The sequence below is a fragment of the Pan troglodytes genome, chromosome 19 (assembly GCF_028858775.2).
Source record: "Pan troglodytes isolate AG18354 chromosome 19, NHGRI_mPanTro3-v2.0_pri, whole genome shotgun sequence".
NCBI classification, from domain to species: domain Eukaryota; kingdom Metazoa; phylum Chordata; class Mammalia; order Primates; family Hominidae; genus Pan; species Pan troglodytes.
Genome location: NC_072417.2, coordinates 94,977,070 through 95,004,085, shown reverse-complemented (window position 1 = coordinate 95,004,085; position 27,016 = coordinate 94,977,070). Strand labels below are relative to the sequence as shown.

The window sequence follows — 27,016 nt, the reverse complement described above, 5'->3', positions numbered from 1 at the left end:
AAGGACAGTCAAGGCTGGCATTCCATTGACAGTGTTCATGTTCTGTGCCATGCACTTGGAGCTTCTGCTGCTCCGTCATCAATCATCATTTAATTTCCTGTTTATAATTTAGCTCTCTGAGCCTACAATTCTTCCTAGTTTCATGGAACAGTTAGAAGATGAGAAAAGGATTTCCTTTTTTATTCTATTGATCTGGTTTATCTGACATTGATACAGTTCCCAGGAACAATTTTAATAAATTCATGTAGAGCCATGAATTTGAACATATCTTACGAGTTTAATGTTAATAAGTATGTTTTATCCTTTATTTCCTAATCAACTCAGACCATGAAAAATAATCTCTAGATTATTTAATCTTCTCTACAGATGAAGGGGGTGAGACTGCAAATGTGACTTAAAACCTAGTAGTGTCAGTGAGCAGTCCACACAGTTTTACTGTCTTTAGGAAAGAAACATCCTGTTTCTAACAAGGAGTCAGCATCTTCATTTAGGGGCATATTTAGGTTCAAATTCTGGAAGTTCTCTTGTTTAAAAGAGATTGGTCCAATTTTTTGACCTAATTTGTTATAATCTTACAGTTCATAATCTTGAAATTACTTAAATAATTTTCTGCAAGACACAAGTTTCTCTTTTTATTTTATTTTATTTTTTTTTGAGGAGTCTTGCTCTTTCACCCAGGCTGGAGTGCAGTGGCACGATCTTGGCTCACTGCAACCTCTGCCTCCCGGGTTCAAGTGATTCTCCTGCCTCAGCCTCCCAAGTAGCTGGGATTACAGGCACCCGCCACAACGCCCAGTTGATTTTTGTATTTTTAATAGAGACGATGTTTCACCATGTTGGCCAGGCTGGTCTTGAACTCTCGACCTCAGGTGATCCACCCGCCTTGGTCTCCCAAAGTTCTGGGATTATAGGCGTGAGCCACCGTGCCTGGCCTAAAATATGAGTTTCTAAGCCCTTATTTTTCTCAGTTTGATTTTGATTTTGCTTTATTTACTGCATAATTAACCCTTTAAGTTTCATTTTCTCTATTGCCACCACCTTGGGTTTTTCATTCATTGGGGCATCTTTAAAGACAGTGAAAGTCTCCCAGTGGGCTAGTCATGTCTGCTGGGGGTGGATGGGAAGAGTTGTGTGTCAGGTAGTGCTGGAGAGGGTCATGGGCCGCAGATCCTTCCCGAGGACAGAAGTGACAATTGCCGGGACTCAAGTGCTGCTCCTGTGGCCTTGTGACGGGCTTCTGGTGCAGGAATTCACAGGCAGAGGCGGGCCTAAGGATCACACAGCACACAGGCACTGCCACACTGAACGTGCAGGGGTTGCTGGGTCACAGGTTTCAGATCCTCATACCCTCAGATGCTTCCTTCCGGCCTTGAGGTGGAGCTCCCAGGAGCAGCTGTGTGAAGTCTGCATTATATTACCCCTTTTATATTATGTGCCTTTCTCTAGGAATCCTTTTTCTTAGCTTGTCAGGAAAGACCTACTCTCTGAAATGTTTATTTGCTTGCTTGTTGTCTGTCTTCCTCTTGGGAGTTTAAGTGCCTTTTTCACTCACCTTCTGTTGATCTCACTCACTGCTGTGTCTCTTGCACCCAGCATGGTGCTGGGCAGAGCTGGTGCTGAGGAAACTCATCTCTAACCCAGCAGCGCCAGAGGGAGGGTGGCCAGTTTCTACTGAACAGAGATGGAGATCCCTGGGTGTGGCCTGGCATCTTACTTGAGGAACCTGTTGATGTAGATTCACCTGGCTCACAAAAAGGAGTTTCTGACTGAGAACATTCTTTTTAAGCTCTCTGGGCAGAAGCCAGAAAACATTCATCATCTATCTTTTTTTTTTTTTTTTTGGAGACAGAGTCTTGCTCTGTGGGCCAGGCTGGAGTGCAGTGACGCAATCTCGGCTCACTGCAAGCTTCACCTCCCGGGTTCACACCATTCTCCTGCCTCAGCCTCCTGAGTAGCTGGGACTACAGGCACCCGCCACCACGCCCGGCTAATTTTTTTCTATGTTTAGTAGAGACGGGATTTCACCGTGTTAGACAGGATGGTCTTGATCTCCTGACCTCGTGATCCACCGTCTTGGCCTCCCGAAGTGTTGGAATTACAGGCGTGAGCCACGGCGCCCGGCCACGCCCAGCTAATTTTTTTTTTTTTTTTTGAGATGGAGTTTTGTTCTTGTTGCCCAGGCTGGAGTGCAATGGCGCGATCCTGGCACACTGCAACCTCTGCCTCCCGGGTTCAAGTGATTCTCCTGCCTCAGCCTCCTGAGTAGCTGGGATTACAGGCATGCGCCACCACCCCAACTAATTTTGTATTTTTAGTAGAGACAGGGTTTCTCCATGTTGGTCAGGCTGGTCTCGAACTCCCGACCTCGGGTGATCCACCTGCCTCGGCCTCCCAAAGTGCTGGGATTACAGGCGTGAGCCACCGCACCCGGCCTAATTTCTGTATTTTTAGTAGAGATGGGGTTTCACTGTATTGGCCAGGATGGTCTCGATCTCTTAACCTTGTGATTCTCCTGCCTCGGCCTCTCAAAGTGCTGTGATTATAGGCGTGAGTCACTGCGCCCAGCCATTCATCGTCTATCTTGAGGAGATGTTTAAAAGCTACTTTCCTTTTTTTAAGGTTGGCTGGATATTTACAGACCTTGTCTCAGAAGATACCCGAAAGGGTACCGTCCGCTACAGTCGAAATAAGGTGAGGTGGAGACAGGACTGTGCGTGTGGCCCTATGGCTTGGTTACAGATGGTGTTGGCCTGCATTATCAGGGTCTCTTTGCACCGCTGGTTCTAGCTTTCAGGCCCCATTATTTATTTATTTGTATTTTTTGAGACGGAGTCTTGCTCTTTCGCCCAGGCTGGAGTGCAGTGGCGCAGTCTCTGCTCACCGCAAGCAGTGCCTCCCGGGTTCACGCCATTCTCCTGCCTCAGCCTCAGGAGAAGCTGGGACTACAGGCGCCTGCCACCATGCCCGGCTAATTTTTTTGTATTTTTAATAGAGATGGGGTTTCACTGTGTTAGCCAGGATGGTCTTGATCTCGACCTTGTGATCTGCCTGCCTTGGCCTCCCAGAGTGCTGGGATTACAGGTGTGAGCCACCACGCCCAGCTCTCAGGCCCCATTATTTTTCAAGAAGTTCTTCTTGATCAATGAAGGCTGGATCTCTTGGTCTCATAGAGCTAAACCCATCTTACCTTTATAAAGCAGTGACTTTCAGGGCTCAGCCCATGGCGGGGTGGTTTGCATAGTGCTTCTGGCCTTTCTCGTTGTGAGTGGTTTTAGATGAGGAATTGGTAATGGTTAGGAATTGTAGATACTTGTTTCAAAGTGGTTTTGAGTTTTATAGTTTGGTTCTTATTTTTTATTTTTATTTTTTTGAGACAGAGTCTTGCTGTGTTGCACAGGTTGGAGTGCAATGGCACAATCTCGGATCACTACAGCTTCCTCCTCCTGGGTTCAGGTGTGCACCACCATACCCAGATAATTTTTTTATTTTTAGTAGAGACCAGGTTTTGGTGTGTTGGCCAGGCTGGTCTCGAACTCTTGTCCTCAAGTGGACCTCCCGCCTCCACCTCTCAAAGTGCTGGAATTAGAGGTGTGAGTCACTTGCTCCTGGCTTAGTTCTTATTTTTTAAAGAAGAAATAGAAGTATATTTTGGCATGATGCTGTAAAATTTGATAGGCTGCTTCTCTTGTCTTAGGACACCTATTTCCTAAGTTCAGAAGAGTGCATCACTGCAGGAGACTTCCAGAACAAGCATCCCAACATGTGCCGGCTCTCTCCAGACGGACATTTTGGATCCAAGTTTGTCACTGCAGTGGCTACAGGTATAACAGGGACAGTATGTACTGTAAATATTACCACCTCGTTAATATATTTTGTTCCTCTTTTTGGTAGCTTTTTATCCTTAACTTAGTTATACTGGACTTTCTTACTGGGCTTGTGGGATATAAATTCCTCCTTTCTTTTTATGGTAAAAATTCTGAACTTAACAGCATAAAACTATATAAACACAAACCCCAAAAGTCATAACAGAATCAGGACCTCCACAGAGCTCTCCTCTAGGCCAGTGCTCTCATTAAAAGTCCACTTTTTTGGCCGGGTGTGGTGGCTCACGCCTGTAATCCCAGCACTTTGGGAGGCCCAGGTGAGTGGATCGCTTGAGGTCAGGAGTTCGAGATCAGCCTGGCCAACATAGCGAAACCCCATCTCTTTATAAATATAAAAATTAGCTGGGCATGGTGGTGGGCGCCTGTAATCCCAGCTACTCAAGGAGCAGAGGCAGGAGAATCACTTGAACCCATCAGGCGGAGGTTGCAGTGAGCTGAGTTTGTGCCAGTGCACTCCAGCCTGGGTGACAGGGTGAGCCTCTGTCTCAAAAAAAGAAAAAAGAAAAAAAAAAAATATATATATGTATGTGTATATATGGACAAGGATGTTCCCCTGGGCGACAGAGTGAAACTCCATCTCAAAAAAAAAAAAGCAAAAAAGCGGGTTTTTTTTTTTTTTTGACAGTCTTACTGTCATTTAGGCTGGAGTGCAGTGGCGCAATCTCTGCTCACTGCAACGTCCGCCTCCTGGGTTCAAGCGATTTTTGTGCCCCAGCCTTCAGAGTAGCTGGAATTGTAAGTGCACACCACCACGCCTGGCTAATTTTTGTATTTTTAGTAGCGACTGGATTTTGCCTTGTTGGCCAGGCTGATCTTGAACTCCTGACCTCAGGTGATTCACCCTCATTGGCCTCTCAAAGTGCTGGGATTACAACATCTGTAATCATAGCATTTTGGGAGGTTGAGCCAGGAGGATCCCTTGAGACTGGGAGTTTGAGACCAGCCTGGGCAACATGGCAAGTCCCCATCTCTACAAAAAATAAATAAATAAAACATTTAGAAAAAAAGAAAGAAAAGTGTTCAAGCTGACTGCGAAGTTTTTGCACTTTGCTGCATATTCTTGAGCTTGCCGGGTTTTTGTGTTTTTTGTTTGTTTGTTTGTTTTGAGACATGTTCTTGCTCTGTCACCCAGGCTGGGGCACAGTGGTGCAGTCATAGCTCACTGGTGCGACTCCTGGGCTCATGTGATCCGACCCCAACAGCCTCCTATGTAGTTGGGACTACATGCGTGCGCCACCACGCCCAGTTAATTTTTAATTTTTTTTTTTTTCCCTAGAGATGGAGTCTCGCTCTGTCGCCCAGGTTGGAGTGCAGTGGCGCGATCTCGGCTCACTGCAGGTTCCACCTCCCGGGTTCACGCAATTCTCCTGCCTCAGCCTCCCGGGTAGCTGGGACTATAGGAGCCTGCCAGCATACCCGGCTAATTTTTTGTATTTTTAGTAGAGATGGGGTTTCACCATGCTAGCCAGGATGGTCTCGATCTCCTGACCTCGTGATCCGCCCACCTCGGCCTCCCAAGTGCTGGGATGACAGGCGTGAGCCACTGCGCCTGGCCTAATTTTTAAATTTTTAGTAGAAATGAAGTCTTGCTGTGTTGCCCAGCCTGCAGTTCCTTGATTTAAGGTGCATTTAGATTGATTTTTGAAATGAATATACTTTTTGAGGGTAATAGGCATCTTTCACACGTTATTTATGTTAATAATTAATACATGTTAACTATTTTACATGTGAATTAGTTGAGTCAGATTTTTTTTTTTTTTTTTTTTTTTTTTTTGACACGGAGTCTCGCTCTTTCGCCCAGGCTGGACTGCAGTGGCACTGTCTTGGCTCACTGCAAGCTCCACCTCCCGGGTTCACGCCATTCTCCTGCCTCAGCCTCCCGAGTAGCTGGGACTACAGGTGCCCGCTACCATGCCCGGCTAATTTTGTGTGTATTTTTAGTAGAGACGGGGTTTCACCGTGTTAGCCAGGATGGTCTCGATCTCCTGACCTCGTGATCCGCCCGCCTCGGCCTCCCAAGGTGCTGGGATTACAGGCGTGAGCCACTGCGCCCGGCCGAGTCAGATTTATTTTCCTAAGTTGTTGCTTGGGTTGAGTGCTTAAGGGAAGGGTTGGGAATTTGGGCTAGGATTGAAGGAGGGTCTGGGAATTCTGCATTACAGAACCTGTTGGTGAGGGCACCCTGGGAAGGGTGCTGTCATGGTGGGGGACTCAGGGTAGCTGGAGAGCAGCTGGGGCATCAGGCAGTGGGCACTGGGCACCCAGGAGGGGAGCAGAGAACAAAGGCGCTCATGTCATTTAGAATTCTGCCTGCCCAGCGTTGTATTTAGAGACGGGGAGAAAAGTGTCGTCATACTCTTCTCGGTGTCACATCCCCACACCCCTGCCACATGTAGGCTGATATCTGGGTACAGTAGTGTAGGCTGGTAGTTTCCAAGCCTATCAGACTCAACTCCTGTTTTTAGAACACTTTGTGATACCCCTTTACTATGCAGAAATAAAATTCATGGGTAACATAGTTAATGTAGGCTGCCGACACACAGAATTCTGAAATGGAAGGCAGAGTAGTATCCTAACTGTAACATCAAGGGAAAGTGATAGGAAAGAAACAGAATAAAGTCATACGTTTAGGTGTGTCAGTGCTTCTGGACTGACTCGTGAGGACAGCACAGCGGGATCCGTACTGGCCTGTGTGGGCAAGGGCTGAGCACAGGGCTGGGTCCAGGCCTCTCAGCTGGCCTTGCCGTCAGCAACATGGCTTCCTGAGAGGCTCAGCAGCTCCCCACCCAGTTCCAAGCAGAAGAGTGTGCCCTTGCCTCAGCTTACACTATTGTAGTCCCAGAGAATTCAGTGTGCATTACAACTGTGCCTGTCTGTTTTGTGGCTATTTATAAAATAGAATTGCTTCTAATCTCATATCATTGTAAGTAGTGGTTTTTGCCTACACAAGTGTGTAGCGGGCATTGAGAGTCTTGTGGGATATGGAACAGTTCCACAGTATTTCAGTGTGGTTTTAATGTCTATTTTATTCTGAGTGAAATCGAGGATCTTTTATTTTTATTTTTAATTTTTTTTGAGACAGTCTTGTTCTGTCACCCAGGCTGGAGTGCCATGGCACAATCTTGGCTCACTGCAACTTCTGCCTCCGGGTTCAAATGATTCTTGTGCCTCAGTCTCCCAAGTAGCTGGGATTACAGGCACATGCCAACACACCCGGCCAATTTTTGTATTTTTTGTAGAGACGGGGTTTCACCATGTTGGCCAGGCTGGTCTCGAGCTTCTGGCCTCAAGTGATCCGCCTGTCTCGGCCTCAAAAAGTCCTGGGATTACAGGTGTGAGCCACTGTGCCCAGTCTAATTACTGTTTCTGTGGAGAAATTATTCCATGGGCCAGAAGAACTGGCACATTTTTAGAATTACAGTTTCTAACTTGGGGGCTACCACCTTGAATTTGAGTCATACCTCTTGTTGAGAGTTGAGAGATTATATAGATCATCCTTGGGCTTTTTTCGCCTCTGGAATTGGTATTTACTGAAAGGTTTTAGAACTGAGAGATAATAACCTAATTTATAAGCAGATAGGCAGTGACAGCCCCTTTGTGTCTGTGTGAATCACCCCTCTTGGTGCTCAGACTTGCCATGGTCTCCCTTTCCCGAGGGTGGTGGCCGACTGAGGAGTGCTTATCCTCATGTGTGCTTTTAATCACTACAGCTTGGATGAAGGTTTTCTAACTCAAGTAAAGTGTGCTCTTTCCCCTGTGTTAGGGTTTCTTGGTCACGGCCATGCGGGGACCCCATAGCGCTGTTGGAAATTGTACTTGTTGCATTCCCGTCCCACGTCCCTCCTTAGACAGGAAGGTTCAGACTGAGCCATGTGGCATAGGGTGCGGGGCGCCCCTGCCGACAGCACTCAGGTCCTGGCAGGGATGCGGAGGCCTCGCCTCTCCCTCTGCATCTGTCCTTCCTCCCCTTTCCCCTTTCATTGTACTCAGGTATTCTCTGGCATGAGGCTTCAGAGTATAAGAGCCCCAATGAAGTGTGCGCTTTGCTCAAGTGACCCTGAGGGGCCCTGTGGAAGGACAGTGCAGTGTAGAACTTACCCCCCACACTGGGCTGGGCATCTGTGTCCTCATAGTCTAGCACACTCTACATTTACAGGCTGTTAAAATTACTTGCTGGGGATCTGGTTAAAAAACCAGAAATGCATTCAGATTCAATAGCAGCTGAAGTTTTGCTGTCACTGCCTCTTTGTAGGCCCTGTGATCCTTCCCACGTAGGGATTTCCTGACTGGCTGATTTGTGAAGGGAATGATAGTTAACTTGTCCTGCCAGCCATTCCGGCAGGGTTACACAAACCCATCAGGACATGTATTTCCTGCTGCTGCATGTGGAAAGGGGAGTTTGCAGTTCATCTCAGTGAATTTACCCTTGAAGATTATCCATATGGCCAATTTTGCTGTTTATAAACAGCCTTCAGTTTTATAAATACTGCTTTCCATTATTCTCTTATTCTCAACTGCTAGATTTTTCTTTCTTGAATGACCTATCGTGTTAATGACCAGTCTAAACACCAGAGCAGGTTTTTTTTTTTTTCTGTTTTACTCCAGAGATGGAGTCTTGCTCCATTGCCCGGGCTGGAGTGCAGTGGTATGATCTCAGCTCATCGCAGCCTCCGCTACCTGGGGTCAAACGATTCTCCTGCCTCTGCCTCCTGAGTAGCTGGGATTACAGGTGCAAGCCACCATGCCCAGTTAATTTTTATATTTTTAGTAGAGACAGGGTTTCACCATGTTTTCCAGGCTGGTCTTGAACTCCTGACCTCAGGTGATCTGCCTGCCTCGGCCTCCCAAAGTGCTGGAATTACAGGCGTGAACCACTGCGCCAAGCCCAGTCCAGGTTTTCATGGTGTCCTAACCAGATGTCTGCACCGTGGCTCCCCGGCGCTCTGTCCAGCCTTTGCCGCTGCTCCCTCTGAGCCCTGCATTCTTTCAGTGTCATTTATGCCACCAAGCACACGGGCAAGTGAGGTGCCTGTATCTTTGCTGAGATATTAGTGGTCATTTGTGCAGGGTTGGCTGCCTCCTGAGCATTTGAGTTTGGGGCAGGGAGAAAATCCTATGCTGGTGAACTGTGCCTTTGGAGCGAGTTTGACCCAGGGTTTTGAAGCCAGCCATCACTTGCCTCCTATGTGTGTTGAGAGCTTCATGGCGGCCAGCTCTATCTCCTCCCTCACCTTTTTTGATTGTGTGGCCGTCGGGTTTGCTTTCTGATGCATGTTTGACAGCCATGTGCACTACGTTTCTGTTTTCTGATCATAAGTGATTCTTTTTGTCAAAGAAACTGAAATAGAGGTATTGAGGGTTTTTTTTTCATCCAAAACTATAACAAATGTTGAGGGCTGGGCACAGTGGCTCACACCTGTAATTCCAGCTCTTTGGGAAGCTGAGGCAGGAGGATCACATGGGGCCAGGAGTTAGAGACCAGCCTGGGCAACATAGTAAGACCTTACTTCTAAAACAATAAATAAAACCTAAAAAATAATGAGATTGTAGTCAGCACGTAACTTCAGTTCTGGAAGCACACTTCTGCAGTGGTGGGCATCTCCCCCATGCCTGCCTCCTCCAAAGGCTCAGGCTGCCCCCATGGCATCATCTGCCCAGCTCACTTCAGGGACCTGGTCTAACTGGACCACACTGCCGCCTCTCAGCCATGATCTGTAGTTCTCCTGTCCCCACATGAAGTCATTCTGGAGGCTTCGATGGAGTGGAGACTGGGAGAGAAGGATGGGGTGGGCAGTGTGGAGGGTGAAACCGTGGAGGAGCTGGGCTCCCAGGTCTGCCCACGGCCGTGGAGTGGCACCTGCACCTCCACACTGTGTGATGACGCCTGGTGGCATTGACTGTGCGTGGCGGCCGTGTAGGTTTCTGGAAGACAGAGGCTGCTGTGTATACAATACCATGACTGGATTTGTATTAAAAATAGTTTCCGTCTTGCTCTTCTCCCACCCGCTCCCCCATCTCTCTGCCTCCAGATGAATTTATCCTCCCATCCTTACCGTGAGCCTAGGGATCTATCTGCCGTTTACACCCCTGGTGTTATTATGAACCAGGAGCCCAAGTGCTGATGACACTAAGCCTGGTTTTAGGGGCAGATGCTAGACAATGTTTAACAATCTTTTTTTTTTTTTGATTGATTGATTGATTTATTGTAAAGATAGGGTCTCACTATGTTGCCCAGACTGGTCTCAAACTCCTGGGCTCAAGCAGTCCTCCCGCCCTGCCCTCTCAGAGTGCTCAGATTACAGGCGTAATCTGAGCCTTTTCTTTTCTTTTTTTCAAAAGTTTTAACAGTCTTGATTTCCAGATTCTGATAGAGCATGTCCTTAGTGGCACCTGTTTGTGGAGCCAAGTGTGTGCGGAGCTGCAGCGTGTCCTGACCTGCGTGTCTAGGTCTTGTGCTGTGGCTACCCATCTGTTGACTACTGAATTTTTTTTTTTTTTTGAGATGGAGTCTGTCACCCAGGCTGGAGTGCAGCGGCACAATCTTGGCTCACTGCAAGCTCCACCTCCCGGGTTCACGCCATTCACGCCATTCTCCTGCCTCAGCCTCCCGAGTAGCTGGGACTACAGGCGCCCGCCACCGCACCCAGCTAATTTTTTGTATTTTTAGTAGGGACGGGGTTTCACCGTGTTATCCGGGTTGGTCTCGATCTCCTGACCTCGTGATCCGCCTGCCTCAGCCTCCCAAAGTGCTGAGATTACAGGCATGAGCCACCGCACCCGGCCGACTACTGAACATTTTTTAACTCTTACCCCCGACAAACTCTTGAGGGTTTGTTTTTTCTGTTGATCAGAGGTGAAGAGTTAACAGATATGGACTGGTTTTGAATGCCATTTGGTAGACTCTTTTTAAAGGTCTCTCTCTTGCAGGTGGTCCTGACAACCAAGTCCACTTTGAAGGGTACCAGGTGTCCAATCAGTGTATGGCACTGGTCCGTGATGAGTGTTTGCTGCCATGCAAGGACGCCCCGGAGCTTGGCTACGCCAAGGAGTCTAGCAGTGAGCAGTATGTGCCTGATGTGTTTTATAAGGTAAAAGTATGGTAAGAAAAAGAACTCTGTACATGGAGAATGGTGTGAACCTGTCTTGGACCTTTCTAATTTGGGTGCATTCTGCCAATAGCAGCCGTTCGTCAGCTGTGGTTGAACCCTGCTTGTCACTAAAGGCTTCTGTCACGTTTCTGGGGCTGGATATTCGCTACTCATGCTTCCATGGCGTAGGGCTTCTCACCAGAAGTGGAGGGAGCTACATGCACTGGCTTTGAGATCAGTAACACCAAATCCGACCATTGCAACACAGACAGTCTCAGTTTCTAAAGATGAGGAGATGGGGCCTTGGCATGGTGGCTCATGCCTGTAATCCCAGCATTTTGGGAGGCCAAGGCAGGAGGATTGCTTGAGTCCAGAGCTTCAAGACCAGCCTGGGCAACATAGCGAGACCGTGTCTCTACAAAAAGTAGATGTGGTGGCATGAACTGTAGTCCCAGCTACTCAGGAGGCTGAGGTAGGAGGATCACCTGAGTCCGGGGAGGTCAAGGCTGCAGTTAGCCATGATTGTGCCACTGCACTACAGGCCTGGGTGACAGAGCGAGACCCTGTCTCAAGGATAGGGGTGGAGATGAGAAGACCGTGGGAGATGTTTCGGGACCTTTTTTAGAATCCTGCCAATTGCAGCTACTCAATGTTTTCTCTTTTTGGTGTTTCCCGCTCCTTTGGGGGCTCCAGTTACACATGTATTTGGCTGCCTGAAGTTGTCCCGCAGTTTACTGATACTCTGTTCATTTCATTTCAGTCTTCTTCAGTGTTTCATTTTGGATAATTTCTTTTAGTCTTCACATTCGTTGATCTGGACTTCTACAGTGTCTCATCTGCAGTTAATCTCATCCAGCATATTGTTCATCTCAGACATTGTAGTTTTCATTCCAGAAGTTTAAGTTGTTAATTGCTTCCTGTGTTTCTACTTAACTCTTTGAACATAGGGGATACAGTTATATTAACTTTTTTCGGCCGGGCGCGGCAGCTCATGCCTGTAATCCCAGCACTTTGGGAGGCCGAGATGGGCGGATCACAAGGTCAGGAGATTGAGACCATCTTGGCTAACACGGTGAAACCCCGTCTCTACTAAAAAAAAAAAAAAATACAAAAAATAAGCCGGGCGTGGTGGCAGGCACCTGTAGTCCCAGCTACTCGGGAGGCTGAGGCAGGAGAATGGCGTGAACCTGGGAGGCGGAGCTTGCATTGAGTTAAGATCGTGCCACTGCACTCCAGCCTGGGGAACAGAGCTAGACTCTGTCTCAAAAACAAAACAAAACAAAAAAAACAAAACCAACTTTTTTCTTTGTTTCTTTTTTCCTTTTTTTTTTTTTTTTTTTTTTTAAAGAGACAGGGTGTCGGCCGGGCACAGTGGCTCACGCCTGTAATCCCAGCCCTTTCGGAGGCTGAGGCGGGCGGATCACAAGGTCAGGAGATCGAGACCATTCTGGCTAACACGGTGAAACCCCGTCTCTACTAAAACTACAAAAAATTAGCCGGGCATGGTGGCAGGCGCCTGTAGTCCCAGCTACTCGGGAGGCTGAGGCAGGAGAATGGCGTAAACCCGGGAGGCAGAGCTTGCAGTGAGCCAAGATTGTGCCACTGCACTCCAGCCTGGGCGACAGAGCAAGACTCCGTCTCAAAAAAATAAAAAATAAAAAAATAAAGAGACAGGGTGTCACTATGTTGGCCAGGTTGATCTTGAACTCCTGGCCTCGAGCAGTCCTCCCGCCTCAGCCTCCAAAAGTGTTGGGTTTATAGGCGTGAGCCACTGCGCCCGACCCATATTAACTTTTAATGTTCTTATATACTAACTCATATCACCTGCTTATTTCTGCATCAGTTTTAATTGATTGATTTTTTTTCTAATTATGGGTTAGCATATGTGGGTCTGCAGCTGCAATGTGTTTTCTGTGGACCATCTGTCTGTCTGTCCTTGTTACTGGCGTGCTGAGTGTGTGTGGTGTGCTGCTCATTGTGTATCACAAGCCAGAGACTCCAGCAGGGTGTTTTCTTCCAGAGAGGGCTTTCCTTTCCTCCATGGGAAATGTGGTGGTGAGCTGTCCATCTCCATCCAGGTGGCAAGTAGCTGGTCAGAGCCGACTTGCATTTTGATGAGACTTCGTCTATTGTTGATCCTTCCCTTTTTCTACAGTGTAACCCCTTAGGGGTGCCATCTGAGAGCCTGGTAGAGCTCTTTGTGAGGTGACAGTCTTCCTTAAATCTTTGTCTCATTGGCCCTGAAAGGCTGGGAGATACAGTCTGTCCAGAAGTTTCTTGTTTTCCTCATGCCTCATACAGCTTAAATATGTAGGTATCCCATGTACCTTAAAACTTTTGCAAGCATCTTTTTTTTTTTTTTTTTTTTGAGACAGTTTTGCCCTGTTACCCAGGCTGGAGTACAGTGGCGCGATCTCGGCCCACTGCAGCCTCCGCCCCTTGAGTTCAAGCGATTCTTGTGCCTCAGCCTCCCGAGTAGTTGGGACTACAGATGTGTGCCACCTGCCCGGCTAATTTTTTGTGTTTTTAGTAGAGACTGTGTTTTACCATGTTGGCCAGGCCGGTCTTGAACTCCTGGACTCAAGTGATTTGCCCACCTTGGCTACCCAAAGTGTTGGGATTATAGGCGTGAGGCCACCCAAAGTGCTGGGATTACACCACACCCAGCTGCAAACATCTTGAGGGGGGAGAATGGCTGCATGTTTGAAATTCCTGTGTCTCCAGAGTCTCTGCCAGACCCTCATCTCCCAGCACTCACTTCCTGCAGGAGGGGAGGGAAGGGGCTTTCCATCTCAGTGCCACAGTCCCCTTTGCTGGGGGTCTTCTTATCTGGTTTGGATTCAGGCCCCTGCCTCCCCTTCCTCCCTCCTACGCAGTTGGGCAGGCTGGTCTCGAACTCCTGATCTCAAGTGACCTACCCACCTCAGCCTCCCAGAGTGCTGGGATTACATGCATGAGACACTATGCCTGACCTGTATTTTTCTTTTGAAACAGCATCTCGCTCTGTCACCCAGACTGGAGTGCAGTGGCGTGATCTCAGCTTGTTGCAACTTCTGCCTCCTGGGCTCAAGCGATCCTCCTGCCTCAGCCTCCCGCGTAGCTGGGACTATAGGCACACACTACCATGCCCACCTAACTCTTTTGTATTTTTAGTAGAATCAGGATTTCACCATGTTGCCCAGGCTGGTCTTGAACTCCTAGGCTCAAGCAATCTGCCTGCCTCGGCCTCCCACAGTGCTGGGATTATAGATGCTGGGATTACAGATGTGAGCCACTGCACCCAGCCTCTGATTTCTTTCTCCCCCCCCCAGAAACGGAGTCTTCCTCTGTCTCCCAGGCTGGAGTGCAGTGGCCTGATCTCGGCTCACTGCAACCTCTGCCACCTGAGTTCAGCGATTCTCCTGCCTCAGCCTCCCGAGTAGCTGGGATTACAGGTGTGCACCACCACGCCTGGCTAATTTTTAAATTTTTAGTAGAGATTGGATTTCACCATGTTGGCCAGGATGGTCTCAAACTCCTGACCTCGTGATCTGCCCACTTTGGCCTCCCAAAGTGCTGGGATTACAGGCGTGAACCACCACACCCGGCCTTGATTTCTTAACGACGTGGATAATCAGCTATATGAGCACAGTTTTGGGAATAAAAGCAAACTTTTGTTTCCTTTTTAATCTTTAATGCTTCTCTGTCGTCAGTCATCTCCATGAATCATGGATGTTACTGGACTCTGTTCTATTCCATTGGCTGGTTTTCCTAAACCAGAACTAATACCATACTCTTTTTTTTTTTTTTTTTTTTTTTGGCAACAGAGTCTCGTTCTGTCGCCCAGGCTGGAGTGTAGTGGTGTGATCTCAGATCACTGCAACCTCCGCCTCCCGGGTTCAAGCAATTCTCCTGCCTCAGCCTCCCGAGTAGCCAGGACTACAGGCGCACGCTGCCACGCCTGGCTGATTTTTTGTATTTTAGTAGAGACAGGGTTTCACCATGTTGCCCAGGCTCGTCATGAACTCCTGAGCTCAGCAGGCAATCTGCCCACCTCGGCCTCCCAAAGTGCTAGGATTACAGGCGTGAGCCACCGTGCTGGGCCTCGTTCCCATGTTCTTTAATGTCTCTTAGAAAGGTTTTCAGTTTTCTCTGTGGAGGTCTTACCTATCATTTGTTAGGTTATTCCTAGGTACTTTAATTTTTTTTAAGCCTGTTACAAAATAGCACTATCTTAAAATTACATTTTTAAACTGTTGCTGTTTGAAACAGGTAAATTTTTGTATCCAGCAACTGCTATCTGTTCCTCAGTATTATTATTTATAAGTTTAGTCTTTCGCATTTCCTACATGTATTATCCTTTCCATCATCAGCCCTTCTCATTCTCTGGGCTTTTCCCAGTGTTGCCTGGGATCTCCCAAACAGCACTCATGACAGTGGAAGTCTCTGGCACCTTTGTCTTGCTTTTAATTGTAAAGCAAGTGCTTTTAGGATTTTACCGTTAACTGTGAGTTTGCTGTAGGATTATTTTTAAATACCCTTTTCAGATTGGAAATTGGCTTTTTTATTTCCATGCGTTATTGTAAGTTTCTTGCACTTAGGAATGGAGCTCCCTTTTGTCATGAAATATGTGACATTTCCTTAATCATTCTGTTGTTTTCATAGAGTGCTTATTTGCCCTCTGTTAGCGAGAATAGGCTAGAAATACTTCCCAGAATTGTTTATAGCCCTGTAGGATTTGAGACAGATTTCTCATGTTTCAGGAAAATATCAGTTGGAGCAAAGAGAACTGTAAAAGCAAACATTGGGGTCATCCTTTTAGTCCTCCCATGGACTTTGCGGTTGAAGGTAACATATGCCTTGTAAACAAAACCTGCACCAATATTTGTCTAAGGCTGTTGTTTATCATGTTGTTGTCTCTGGCAATAAAAATTGGAAACAATTGAAAAGCCCCATCCCAAGGGGATATTAAGTTACAGCTGGACTCTGGGATAGCATGTGGTTACTAAAGGTATGTGTTTGCAAATTATTTAAAGATAAGGGGTAAAACTTAGAAAGTAAAATTAAAAGTGCATCTATACCTAGAGTATAATACCAATTTTTTTTTGTTGTTTTTTTGAAGACACATATAGGCATTTGCACATGGATGTGGACATACATTTACATGCACTCACACATGGGGTGGGAGTAGAAGCTTCCTGACTGTCCTTCAGGAGGGAGGAGAGTCTACAGCTTTGCCCTGTCCCATATGTAGCCAGTAAGAGAACGAGGAAGAGCCTTGTGGACAGATGAGGGGAGCTGTGCAGATGCTGGCCTTGGAGAAGTGATTTGAAGGCACATTTGTGTCATCGTTCACGTGTAGTTTTTTAGGAAAGCATATGGGTGTACACATAGTCCTGTGAGGACCAGGAGCTTCCCGAGGGACTAGGGCCAGCCAGCCTCACTCATCTCTGGGGCAGCCAGGTGGCAGGACGTGGGGCTTTTCTCTTTCACCTTTCTTGTGAAAGGGAACACTTGTCCCCTGCAGAAAAACATGAAGAAAACATATTTAATGATAACTACTCTTTGCATCTGGTAGAGTTCTTGTTTCCTTTTCTATTCTTTTAACTTCAAAACAAAGACTTGTAATTATGGAGAATAAATGAGTGCATTTATTGACTGTATGGCCAAATCAGAATGTATTTAATTGGTCTTGTGTTGATGGCCTTTGGTTCTTCCTGGTTGTTACAGAAAGTGCCACATTTAACACCCTATACATCCTCCTGTGACATCTTTGTATATCTTCAAAATAGAATTGCTGGGGAGGAAGGTTTTTTGAGTTTTGATAGATATTTCCAAGTCGCTCACTAAAGTCATACTAACATCTCTCTTGATAATTAGGAAGAAGAGTTTAAAATAACTTTCCAGCCATGAATGCACATGGGTGTGTCACACACACTCTGCATCATGTGGCAGTGGCTGCTGTGCTGGCGCAACGGGCGCTCAGTTGTGAGTGCGCAGGGGCAGCGCCGCAGGGAGGAGGCCTGGCCCTGGCCGGGAGGCTCCTTGGGTTTTTGTGTGTTTCTTCGAATCGGGAGGCTGGCTGTGGCTCACTGCCCATCAGCCCCAAGAGCCTGCAGCTGTGGAGCCTTATGTGCAGCCCCAGAGCCCAGCTGGTAGGGGTTTTGTTTGGGCAGGCTGGGACCTCCTGCCCATCACACAGGGACAAGACTCACACTCGTAGACTGTTGTACAGCCAGGAGGCGCTTGACTGTCTCCTGTCTTTTCCTTTAAAAAGAATACTAATAGACTAGGTGTGGTGGCTCACACTTGTAATCCCAGCACTTTGGAAGGCCAAGGTGGGAGAATTGCTTGAGCTCAGGAAGTCGAGGCCAGTCTGTGCGACATAGCAAGACCTCATTTCTACAAAAAAAAAAAAAAAAAATTAGTCGGGTGCTGTGTCATGAGCCTGTGGTCCCAGCTACTCAGGAGGCTGAGTCAGAAGGATCTCTTTAGCCCAGGAGTTCACGGCTGCAGTGAGCTATGATTGTACCACTGTACTCCAGCCTGGGCGACAGAACAAGACTCCTCCAAAAACATGCAGACATACAGACACACACAGAACACCACTAGATGCTTAGGTGTTCAGCTGCTTCCCACTGAAGGTGAAACTCAGGTCCATGCCCCTCATCGGGCATCATAGCTGAAAACCTCCTGGTACGGATGTGACGTGCAGGCATCTTCAGCTTTGCCCTTTCATGCCCGTCATGCCACAGCTCGCTTACCTCACGGCCCTCCTGGTTGTGCTGCTGCAGCCTGCGGGACAACCGCTGGGCCTCTGCTTGGGCTCCTAGAATCATAAGTTCTCTGGAAATGTTCCCCAAGTAAGTCTTCCGACTGGCTCTGTCTATGCTCCATGTTTTCTGGTGATTCACTGTGGTGTCTGGGCCCCTCGGGTGTTCTTTGGTACAGAGGAGCCCTCCTCATGTTCCCTCTCTGACACTAGGATGTGGTGGGTCCACCATGGAAGCATGTCTCTGCTGTCAGCACGTCCCAGAGACATTTTGAGATGTTCTGGGACTCCATCCAGGGCATAGCGAGGCTACTAGCTCTGCCCAGAAGGTCTAAGTTATTCCTGCGCCTCTGCTTTCAGGATGCTCTTTCCTGCGTCTGTGTGATGTGTGAGGATGTGGCAGGCTACGACCCTTCTGCCACAGAGATCACACAGCCTCCAGTCCTTTTATTCCCACTCCTCTGGACATGGGACAGTGGCTCTAGTGTCTGGAATCTGACTTGGCTTTGTAGCTGTGCCCTTACCGCCTTGCTGGCTGGCACCCCGGGAGTATACTGTCTTCCCATGGACTGCCTTCACTGGCTGATTTCTGTAATCGTTGTGGGGGAGTGAGGAGAGGTGGCCTTGGTGCTCTGGAGGACTGGCTGCCCCTCTGGCTGGAGCCAGTTGTCTCCTCACTGCCCGCACCTATGCCAAGGGTCTGGGCGTCCACAGGGCTTATTCCTCTGGGGCAGGGAGAATTGGTTGATTGGGTTTGAGGGAGCCTCTTGAGGACAAGTAACAATTGGGCACTTTGACAAGGGGCTGGCTTCCAGTTCTTTTGTGACATGGTGATTTTATTAACTGACTTTTTTTTTTTTTTTTTTTTTTTGCGTTGGAGTCTGGCTGTGTTGCCCAGGCTGGAATGCAGTGGCCCAGTCTCGGCTCACTACAACCTCCGCCTCCCAGGTTCAAGCAATCCTGCCTCAGCCTCCCAAGTAGCTGGGATTACAGGCACCCGCCACCATGCCTGGCTAATTTTTTTGTATTTTTAGTAGCGACAGGGTTTCGCCATGTTGGCCAGGTTGGTCTCAAACTCCTGACCTCAGGTCATCCACCCGCCTTGGCCTCCCAGAGTGCTGGGATTAAGGTGTGAGCCACCGCTTCCAGCCTTACTGTGTTTTAAAATCTCTATTTTCTTCTCCTTCAGCCATGAGGAAATAGTCTGCCGGGCATAAGCCCACGGGTGGGCTGGCCCAGGGCCACTGGGGATTTTGTACTTCCATGCCATGTCTCTCCCAGGCCCCCAGCTGTGGGCGTGGGAGGCTGGCCCTGGGCCCTTCAGAGCTGAGCGGGGAGCGAGAGCTATTGTGTTTGGGTGGCCAAGCCTTTGGTAGCACTGACCTGATTCACTGTGCGATGCTCTCACAGCATCCATTCTCTCATGTTTAGAGAACACCTGTGAATTGCCAGGCCCTGGAGTTCATGGAGAATGGAGAAGGGCTCCCTGCATCGGGGAGACTGCTGCAGCAGGGGAGGTGGGCCACCCCAGCGGAACGGGTAGAGAAGCTTGGAGTGCCCTTGTGGGTCGAGTCCTGAGAGGGGAGAGAAGGTGTCAATTGGCAGAGCAGCTCTGGGGGTGTCTGGAGGAGATTGTTCAGACAGAGGCAGCAGCCTGTTCCCCACACAGAGAGTGATAAGCAGGGTGGCCTGCTGGGGTAGAGGTGGGAGGGGCCCCTGGAAGCTGAATCTATGGTTGGAAGTGAGATGAGGGCTTCTGAAAGGTGCTGAAGGGAGATGGCTGTGCCGGGGCTGTGAGACGATCACTCTGGCTGCTGGGCTCGGAGCTGGAAAAGGAGACTAGGGTAGAGAGTAGAGATGGCTGTGCAGTAGTGAGGGGGTTGAGTGTGTGGTGTGATCGAGAGAAGAGGCAGGCAGACTCCAGGGTGTCCAGGCCAGGCTGGAAGGCTGGGGATCTGTCGGCGATGTGCTAGTGCAGAGGCACCACCCGGGGTGAGCGCATTGCTTGGGAGAGGCACATGGTACAGATGGTGTTGGGGTGGTGCTTGAGGCCTGGTGAGAGGCCGAGTTGTCCATCCTGGAGGGGATGGCTGAGGAGAACCCCTCCTTGGGGGAATGAGGTGGAGAGCACCGGGAGGCAGGAGCTGGGGAGGAGGGGCAGGAGCATAGCGCCCTGGAAGGCAGGCAAGAAAGGAGCTCCCTGGTGAGTCAGGAGAGGAGGCTTTGCCTTCAGCAGCTCAGGGGTGTTGGGAGCTGTGATGAGCCTGGCTGAGTAGTAGATAAGCGGCTGCTGAGAGTGAGCTCACAGAGGAGAATGGGGGGTGAGCTCACATCAGCAAGCTGCATGACTCTTTCGGGGGGTTTCACTGCAAGGGAGAGCAAAGGACAGTCACCAGTATGGGAAGTGGGATTGAGAAGTTTTCTTGTTTGGGTTTTTATTAACATAAGGGAAATACTGACATGGGCATGTACTGCTTCCTGGTGTCCAGCAAAGGAGCTAATTGGCACATAGAGAGGAAGGGGCATGGTCCGTGTGTCAGGGACAGCTTTGGGGCATCTGGAGACAGGTCAGTACAATGAGGATGGGAGGTAGAGGTGGGTGGAGCTGGCAGGAGCGATGGGATGCAGGTTTGGGGATCAGCTTGCTCACAGGAAGCCACAGGGTCAGCTGAAGGGGGAGGCTGGAGTGGAGACCACCTTTTAGACCAGGAACTTGTGAAGGGGGTGTTGTCCAGGCAGGAGGGAGAGGCTGGCAGCAGGAGGGTCTCAAATCTAAAGATCCACATGCATCAGACAGCTCGAAGTCTATTTATTTTTGAGATGGAGTCTCGCTCTGTCACCTAGGGTGATGTGCAATGGCACGATCTTGGCTCACTGCAATCTCTGCCTCCCTGGTTCAAGCAGTTCTCCTGCCACAGCTTCCCAGGTACTTGGGATTACAGGCACCCACCACCACGCCCAGCTAATTTCTTTTTTGTATTTTTAGTAGAGAGGGGTTTTGCCATGTTGGCCAGGCTGGTCTCAAACTCTTGACCTTAAGTAATCCACCTGCCTTGCCTCCCAAAGTGCTAGAACTACAGGCGTGAGCCACCACGCTAAACAGTAATGCATGCAGTCTATGCTGTGTGCACCTGTGGCCCCAGGTACTCAGTAGGCTGAGGCAGGAGGATCGCTTGAGCCCAGGAGTTCGAGGCTGCAGTGAGCTTTGATTGCACCACTACACTCCTGCCTGGGCAACATAGTGAGACCCTGTCTCTAAATAAATAAATATGGAACATTTTAAATATGAAATGAAATGTATGTTTATTATGAAAAAATTAAATATTGTAGATTGGTAAGAAGAAAATGGACGCCCCCAGCACCCTTTGTGATATGGGTAGGCTTTGTGTCCACACCCACACCTCATCTTGACTCAGAATCCCCAGGTGTCACGGAGAGATGAGGTGGAGAGAATTGAATCATGGGGGTGGTTCCCCCATCCTGTTCTCAGTGACAGTGAGTGCATTCTCACAAGATGTGTTAGATTTATAAGGGGCTCTTCCCCCTTTGCTCGGCACTTCTCTTTCCTGCCACCTTGTGAAGAAGGTGCCTTGCTTCCCCTTCCCCTCCTGTCATGATTGTAAGTTTCCTGAGGCCTCCCCAGCCATGCTGAACTGTGAGTCAATTAAACCTCTTATAAATTACCCAGTCTTGGGCAGTTCATTATAGCAGTGAGAAAACGGACCAGTCGTACCGTTTATCTGTTGAGAGCTTCCCGTGGGTCAGGTGTTAGGCCTGGGGCGCCATGGTGAGCAGGTCCCTCATGGTCCCTCTTCTTGGAAACTGTGGAGGTGTCCTGTTGGGGAGCAGGGTGCGCCGAGGTGGCCATTCACAGTGCTGAGACTAGAGTGTGTGAGAGGAAGCCACGTGGAGTGGAATCTGCTGAAGCTATGTACCTGGAGAGCACAGCATGCACCCGGCGGGGCCAGTCTAGCTGGAGTGGCTTGTGGTGGACAGTGGGAGGCCATGGAAAGACTTATGGAAAGTGAGTTCTGGAATGTTCCTGCTGGAGGTGTCAGGAGGGGTGGTCTGGAGGCAGGAAGCTTTTGCAACAATCCAGGCATTGGATGCCAGTAGCCTGAGTCAGGAGAAGGCAGCAAGTTTAGAGGAGTGAGTGGGGCTGAAATCCAGGTAGGAGAGGCAGTGGACAGGTGCTGACAGCCGGATGGGGTGGGCAGGGGAGGTCCCCGCTGTAGAAGACCCATCCTGGGCTGCAGTGTGGGGGACGGTTTGGAGTTGGGGAGCCCAGTGAGAAGCTGGTGGTGTTGGCAATCCAGGCCACATGTCAGTTCCCTGTGGCCTTGGGGACAAGGATGGTGTGCTGGGACTGAGAGGTTCGGAGGCCTGGCAGGTGTGCAGAGAGGAGCACAGGCTCAAGCCAGGTTCCTGGTTTTGGGGAGCAGGGTTGGCACTGGTGCCAGAGTAGAGCCATGGGTCTGTGTGGGAGGATGGTGAGTCCAGGTGCCAGCACGCGGAGTTTGAAGATGGAGCAGGACAGACGGTTGCCAGGACTCAGGTCTGGAAGCTCAGGCAAGAGATACAGGCCAATAGTTCCCTTTTCAGACTATCTGTGGAGAAAGCCTAAATTAACCTAGAAGTAGATGAGCCAAGCCGTGGTTCAGAGGGAGAAGAGTGCGTTGAGCTAACCCGGAAGTAGATGAGCCAAGCTGTGGTTCAGAGGGAGAAAAGAAGAGGGCGTTGAGCTAACCCGGAAGTAGATGAGCCAAGCTGTGGTTCAGAGGGAGAAAAGAATAGGGCGTTGAGCTAACCCGGAAGTAGATGAGCCAAGCTGTGGTTCAGAGGGAGAAAAGAATAGGGCGTTGAGCTAACCCGGAAGTAGATGAGCCAAGCCATGGTTCAGAGGGAGAAGAGAAGAGGGCGTTGAGCTAACCCGGAAGTAGATGAGCCAAGCTGTGGTTCAGAGGGAGAAAAGAAGAGGGCGTTGAGCAACTCCAAGGATGGCTGCTCTAAAGAGGTCAAGGAGAAGGGTCTGGGAGAGGTGGGAGGGTGATGTCCTGGTGCCAAGGGACAGTGCTGGGGTCCTCTGTCTGGAGAGCTGTGCGGACAGGCAGTCTGGCGAGGACTACACAGTGATGGGGTGGGGCGGGTCAGAGCGCCGTGGGGAGCTGAGGGGACATAGGAGCAGCAAGGGAACAGCGTTCCTTCAAGGAGCCGGCTGTGGAGGGGCCAGAGGGCATCTCTGAGGAACCCACTGCCCCTTGCTGCGGCCAGGCATTGCTTACTCAGCAGGCCGTGGGGTTTGTTGGCATCTGGCACTGTGAACAGCACTTGGTGGACCCTGTAACTCATTCTTAGTGCATGCTTTAAATTACTTGGGATGAATTGCTAGAACTAGGATTATGTTGCCGAAGCTTACTATGTACTCGAAGGGTCTGTGTGTCCTCCCACGTTTTCTCTGGGAATGTGGCAGGGTGGACACTTGCAGGTGGTGCTGCAGACCAGCCTTGCCCTCGCGCCCGTGACTCTGGCAAGGACCAGGCAGGCCCAGGACCCCGCTCTCTGTGCTTCTTTGACCACAGGGAGTCTCCTGTGTTTACTGACTGTTTTCTTTGTGAGTAGCCTCTGTGTGCACTTAAGTATTTGTAAAGTGAGTCATCATTTTTGGCATTCATTTGCGAGGTCTTTGTATATAAACCCTTTGTCGTGTGTTGCAAACACACGCCAGGTTTTCATTCTTTGTCTTTTATACAAAGAAGCTGAAATATTTTCTGATTTCAAAGATACCTTAACTCTTTTTCTTGTAATTTCTGCCTTTGTCATCGTACTTTGGAAGTACAATTGCCCCTCAGTTGACACAGAGGATTGGTTCCAGGACCTCCATATATAGTCAAGTCCACATGCACTCACGCCCCAAAGTGGACCCTTCCAACCTGCTTATATGTAAAGTTAGACCTCCGTATACATGAGTTTCCTAGCCCTCGAATACTGTATTTTCAATCTGTGTTTGGTTGAAAAAAGTCTGCCTATAGGTGGACCTGCTCAGTTCAAACCCGCGTTGTGCAACGGCCAACTGTAATTCTTTCCCCCAGAACTATGCATCTACCTACATACTCTTTCCGTGCTTTTAGGATTTAATTTTACTTTGAGATCCATAATCCATTTATGCATGGTACTGGTACAGGTAGGAATCTAGCTTTTGTGCTTCTCTAGATGTTTGCCTGGTTGACCTAGTCCCACTGTTCATTGTAAAACAAGGTATCTGTGTCTCCTCATGTCTTACTTCTGGTCATCGTCCTCTGTGCCACTTACCTACAATCTATTCCTTTGTTGTTACTAAACTGCTCTGTTTGCTATAGCCCCGTAACCCACTGTTGTATTTGCTGGGACAAGACCCAGCAGCACGCAACTTTTTAAAATAAGCCTTTTCACTCATAGGAGATTGTGTTTGCTTCCAGCATTATTCAGGCAAGTTTATCAATTAATCAAGAAACTGCCATCGACAGAAGAGATTCTGAATCACTTATTATAGCATATTCCCAGTCTTAAGAGAAAATTTTGCATCTTCCCTTGCGGTGGAGGTGGGAGAGTCTTACTCAGTGTGACACGGCTGTTGGGGTCCGAGCCTCAACTTCAAGGTTCCCCAAAGGCAGGAGGGAGGCCTGCGTGTGCCCTGGCCCTGCAGCACCGGCACTGACTTGGGAGGCGGGGAGCCTGCGCACGTAGTGTGGGGGACCAGTCTCTACACGGCTGTCCAGCTGTCCTTGCCGATCGCTTTAGGAGGTTCACTCATCTTTGTAACCCTTCCTGTCTTGGACAGCAGTAGTGCCTGTGACCAGTGTGTTTGTGAGGACGAAGTGGCTCTGTGCACACAGCTGGCCCCTGAGAAATGCCAGCTGCCAGTTCTGTGTGCATCCAGTCGTTGCACACGGACTGGACTATTTTCTAAGTGGTGCTTTTAAGAAACCAAGTGTCAGCTGGGCGCTGTGGCTCACGCCTGTAATCCCAGCACTTTGGGAGGCCAAGGCGGGTGGATCATGAGGTCAGGAGATCGAGACCATCCTGGCTAACACGGTGAAACCCCGTCTCTACTAAAAAATAGAAAAAAATTAGCTGGGCATGGTGGCGGGCACCTGTAGTCCCAGCTACTCGGGAGGCTGAGGCAGGAGAATGGCTTGAACCCGGGAGGCGGAGCTTGCAGTGAGCCGAGACCGCGCCACTGCACTCCAGCCTGGGCGACAGAGCGAGACTCCATCTCAAAAAAAAAGAAAAGAAACCGAGTGTCTGAAAGCTTTGTTTTTTCTGAGTTATCCTGTGGCGGCTCAGATCCTGGTGTCATTTGTGCCCCTTCTTGCCAGTTCTTAGAAAAGCAACACATTCAGGATTTCATTTACCTTTTCTAAAGCAGGGTTGATGCCATTCAATCAATGGAATTCACTGTTGTCCTGGCATAAAGCCCACATGCTTTTGTGTTTGTTTGTGTGTGTGTGTGCGTGTGTGTTTTGGTTTGTTTGTTTTGAGACAGTCTTGTAGAGACGGAGTTTCACCACGTTGTCCAGTCTGGTCTCAAACTCCCGACCTCAAGCCGTCTGCCCACCTCGGCCTCCCAAAGCGCTGGGATTACAGGCATGAGTCACTGTGCCCTGGGCATCCCCATTGCTTTTGAGGTAACAAAGACATCGATCCCTGGATTTCTCTTGGTGTCAAGACCTTGGCGCCACTGCTTCCAGAAGTGGCCTCTGGCGGGTGGCGAGGTGTTGGGGCCACAACCTCCGACCTCCTGGTGCCTCGTTCCAGGTGGAGATAAAGCTGCTGACACTTTGACGGCTGCCAAACTTAGAATTAAGACATCCTCCTCCCAGCGCATTCCAACTGACATTTGCTAAGGCCCATAAAAAGTAATTGCCTTTTAAAATGGCGTGTAGGCCTAGGGATTGGCTGGCGAAAACATCTGAGTGAAAGCTTGGGGGAGAGGTAGAAGTGACCTGTTTCCCCAGGGAGGAAAGGGGGATACAACACCTTTATTTTCTTGGGGAGTGGAAAAGATGCAGTTGGGTAGTTAAGTTTGAAAGAGAATAGCATGACACAAAAAAGAGAGAGGGGCATTTAACAAGAAAAATCCCTAGAGGGGGAGATTAAAGTGAACAGGTGCTGGAAAAATGTTTCTGCATATTAGAGCTTAATTAGATTTGAAGATGAATTCCAGATGGGCTAATTATGTGTGAGTTGTTGCAGGTTATTTCTTGTAGGGGCAAGCGTGTATTTTTGGAAATGGTGATTTAGTTTGATTGGATTTGATTTTTGCCTCCTACCAAATCTCCATTGAGAAACCACCTCTTTTGGGGCCCCAGGACCCCGTGCAGTAGGCCCTGTGTCTTTAGCGCCCCCATCACAGCCAGCAGAGCGCAGAATGTGGAAGCCCATCCTGACTGGCAGCCACTCGTCACGTGGAAGGAGGACACACGACCCTCACCCAAGTCGGTGGAAAGTCATTTCAGTGTCCAAGGAAGGCAAACAGAGCAGAGCTGTGTATTTGCAGGAATGTAGCCTTTGATGGGGCGGGGAGCAATACGTGAAATGGAAATAGAGTCCAGGTTCGTTCTCCTGCCCTCCTGGAAACATCGGTGGGATCTATTTGGACCATTTTTCTCTGGGAGGGTAGAGGCAAGTTCTTGTTGGCAGCTCTCTAGCTGTGAGTAGAGAAAAGGTGTGAAGGTATGGAGAACTGAGACACATTTCAGGCCAGAAATTGAATTTAAAAATTTTTTATTATTTTTTAAGACTAGTCAAGTACAATAGTGAGGAAGGGGGAGAGAGTAGAACAAGGAGTTGGATCTGTAACTGACTGTTAACAATCATCTGAGGTAACTCACCACCTTCGGACCAGCCAGAAATTTAATTTTCAAGCAAGAAACAGGGCCAAGGGCCAAATGGGGCCTGGGGCTTCTCATTAGGATAATGGACTTGGTTTGACTTGGGAACAGCTTGTGATGATTGTCTCAGAAGACAGCGGGGCTCCCTGACATCCCCAGGAAGGTGTGGTTGTGCTGGGGGTGGCTTGCCGTCACCCTGCACACCTCAGGGAGATTTGCTTGGCAATCATTTCGGGTCTGAGAGCTCCAATAAACGCAAACTTTTATGTAAGGCCCTATAATTGGAAATTATGGATGTATAATTTATATATGACTTAATGAATGATTTATATAATGTTAAGTGATGATTTAGATAGAAAATATGACCCCCTCTTGCAGAATCTTTAATGAAAAGCTTTGGTTCTTATGAATTTATTTCTGGAG

At 48.9% G+C, this 27,016-nt stretch overlaps 1 protein-coding gene across 3 annotated transcripts in view; it reads left to right on the top strand.

Moving 5' to 3' along the window:
* NPLOC4 (NPL4 homolog, ubiquitin recognition factor) overlaps window positions 1-27,016 on the top strand; it is an 80,178-nt gene that overhangs the window by 36,978 nt on the left and 16,184 nt on the right. For all 3 annotated transcript variants that reach the window (XM_003315770.6, XM_009433499.5, XM_063799429.1), the window contains exons 10-12: window positions 2,620-2,691; window positions 3,695-3,821; window positions 10,812-10,972. In XM_003315770.6, the coding sequence (XP_003315818.1) occupies window positions 2,620-2,691; window positions 3,695-3,821; window positions 10,812-10,972 (360 nt within the window). The remainder of the gene's footprint in view (window positions 1-2,619; window positions 2,692-3,694; window positions 3,822-10,811; window positions 10,973-27,016) is intronic.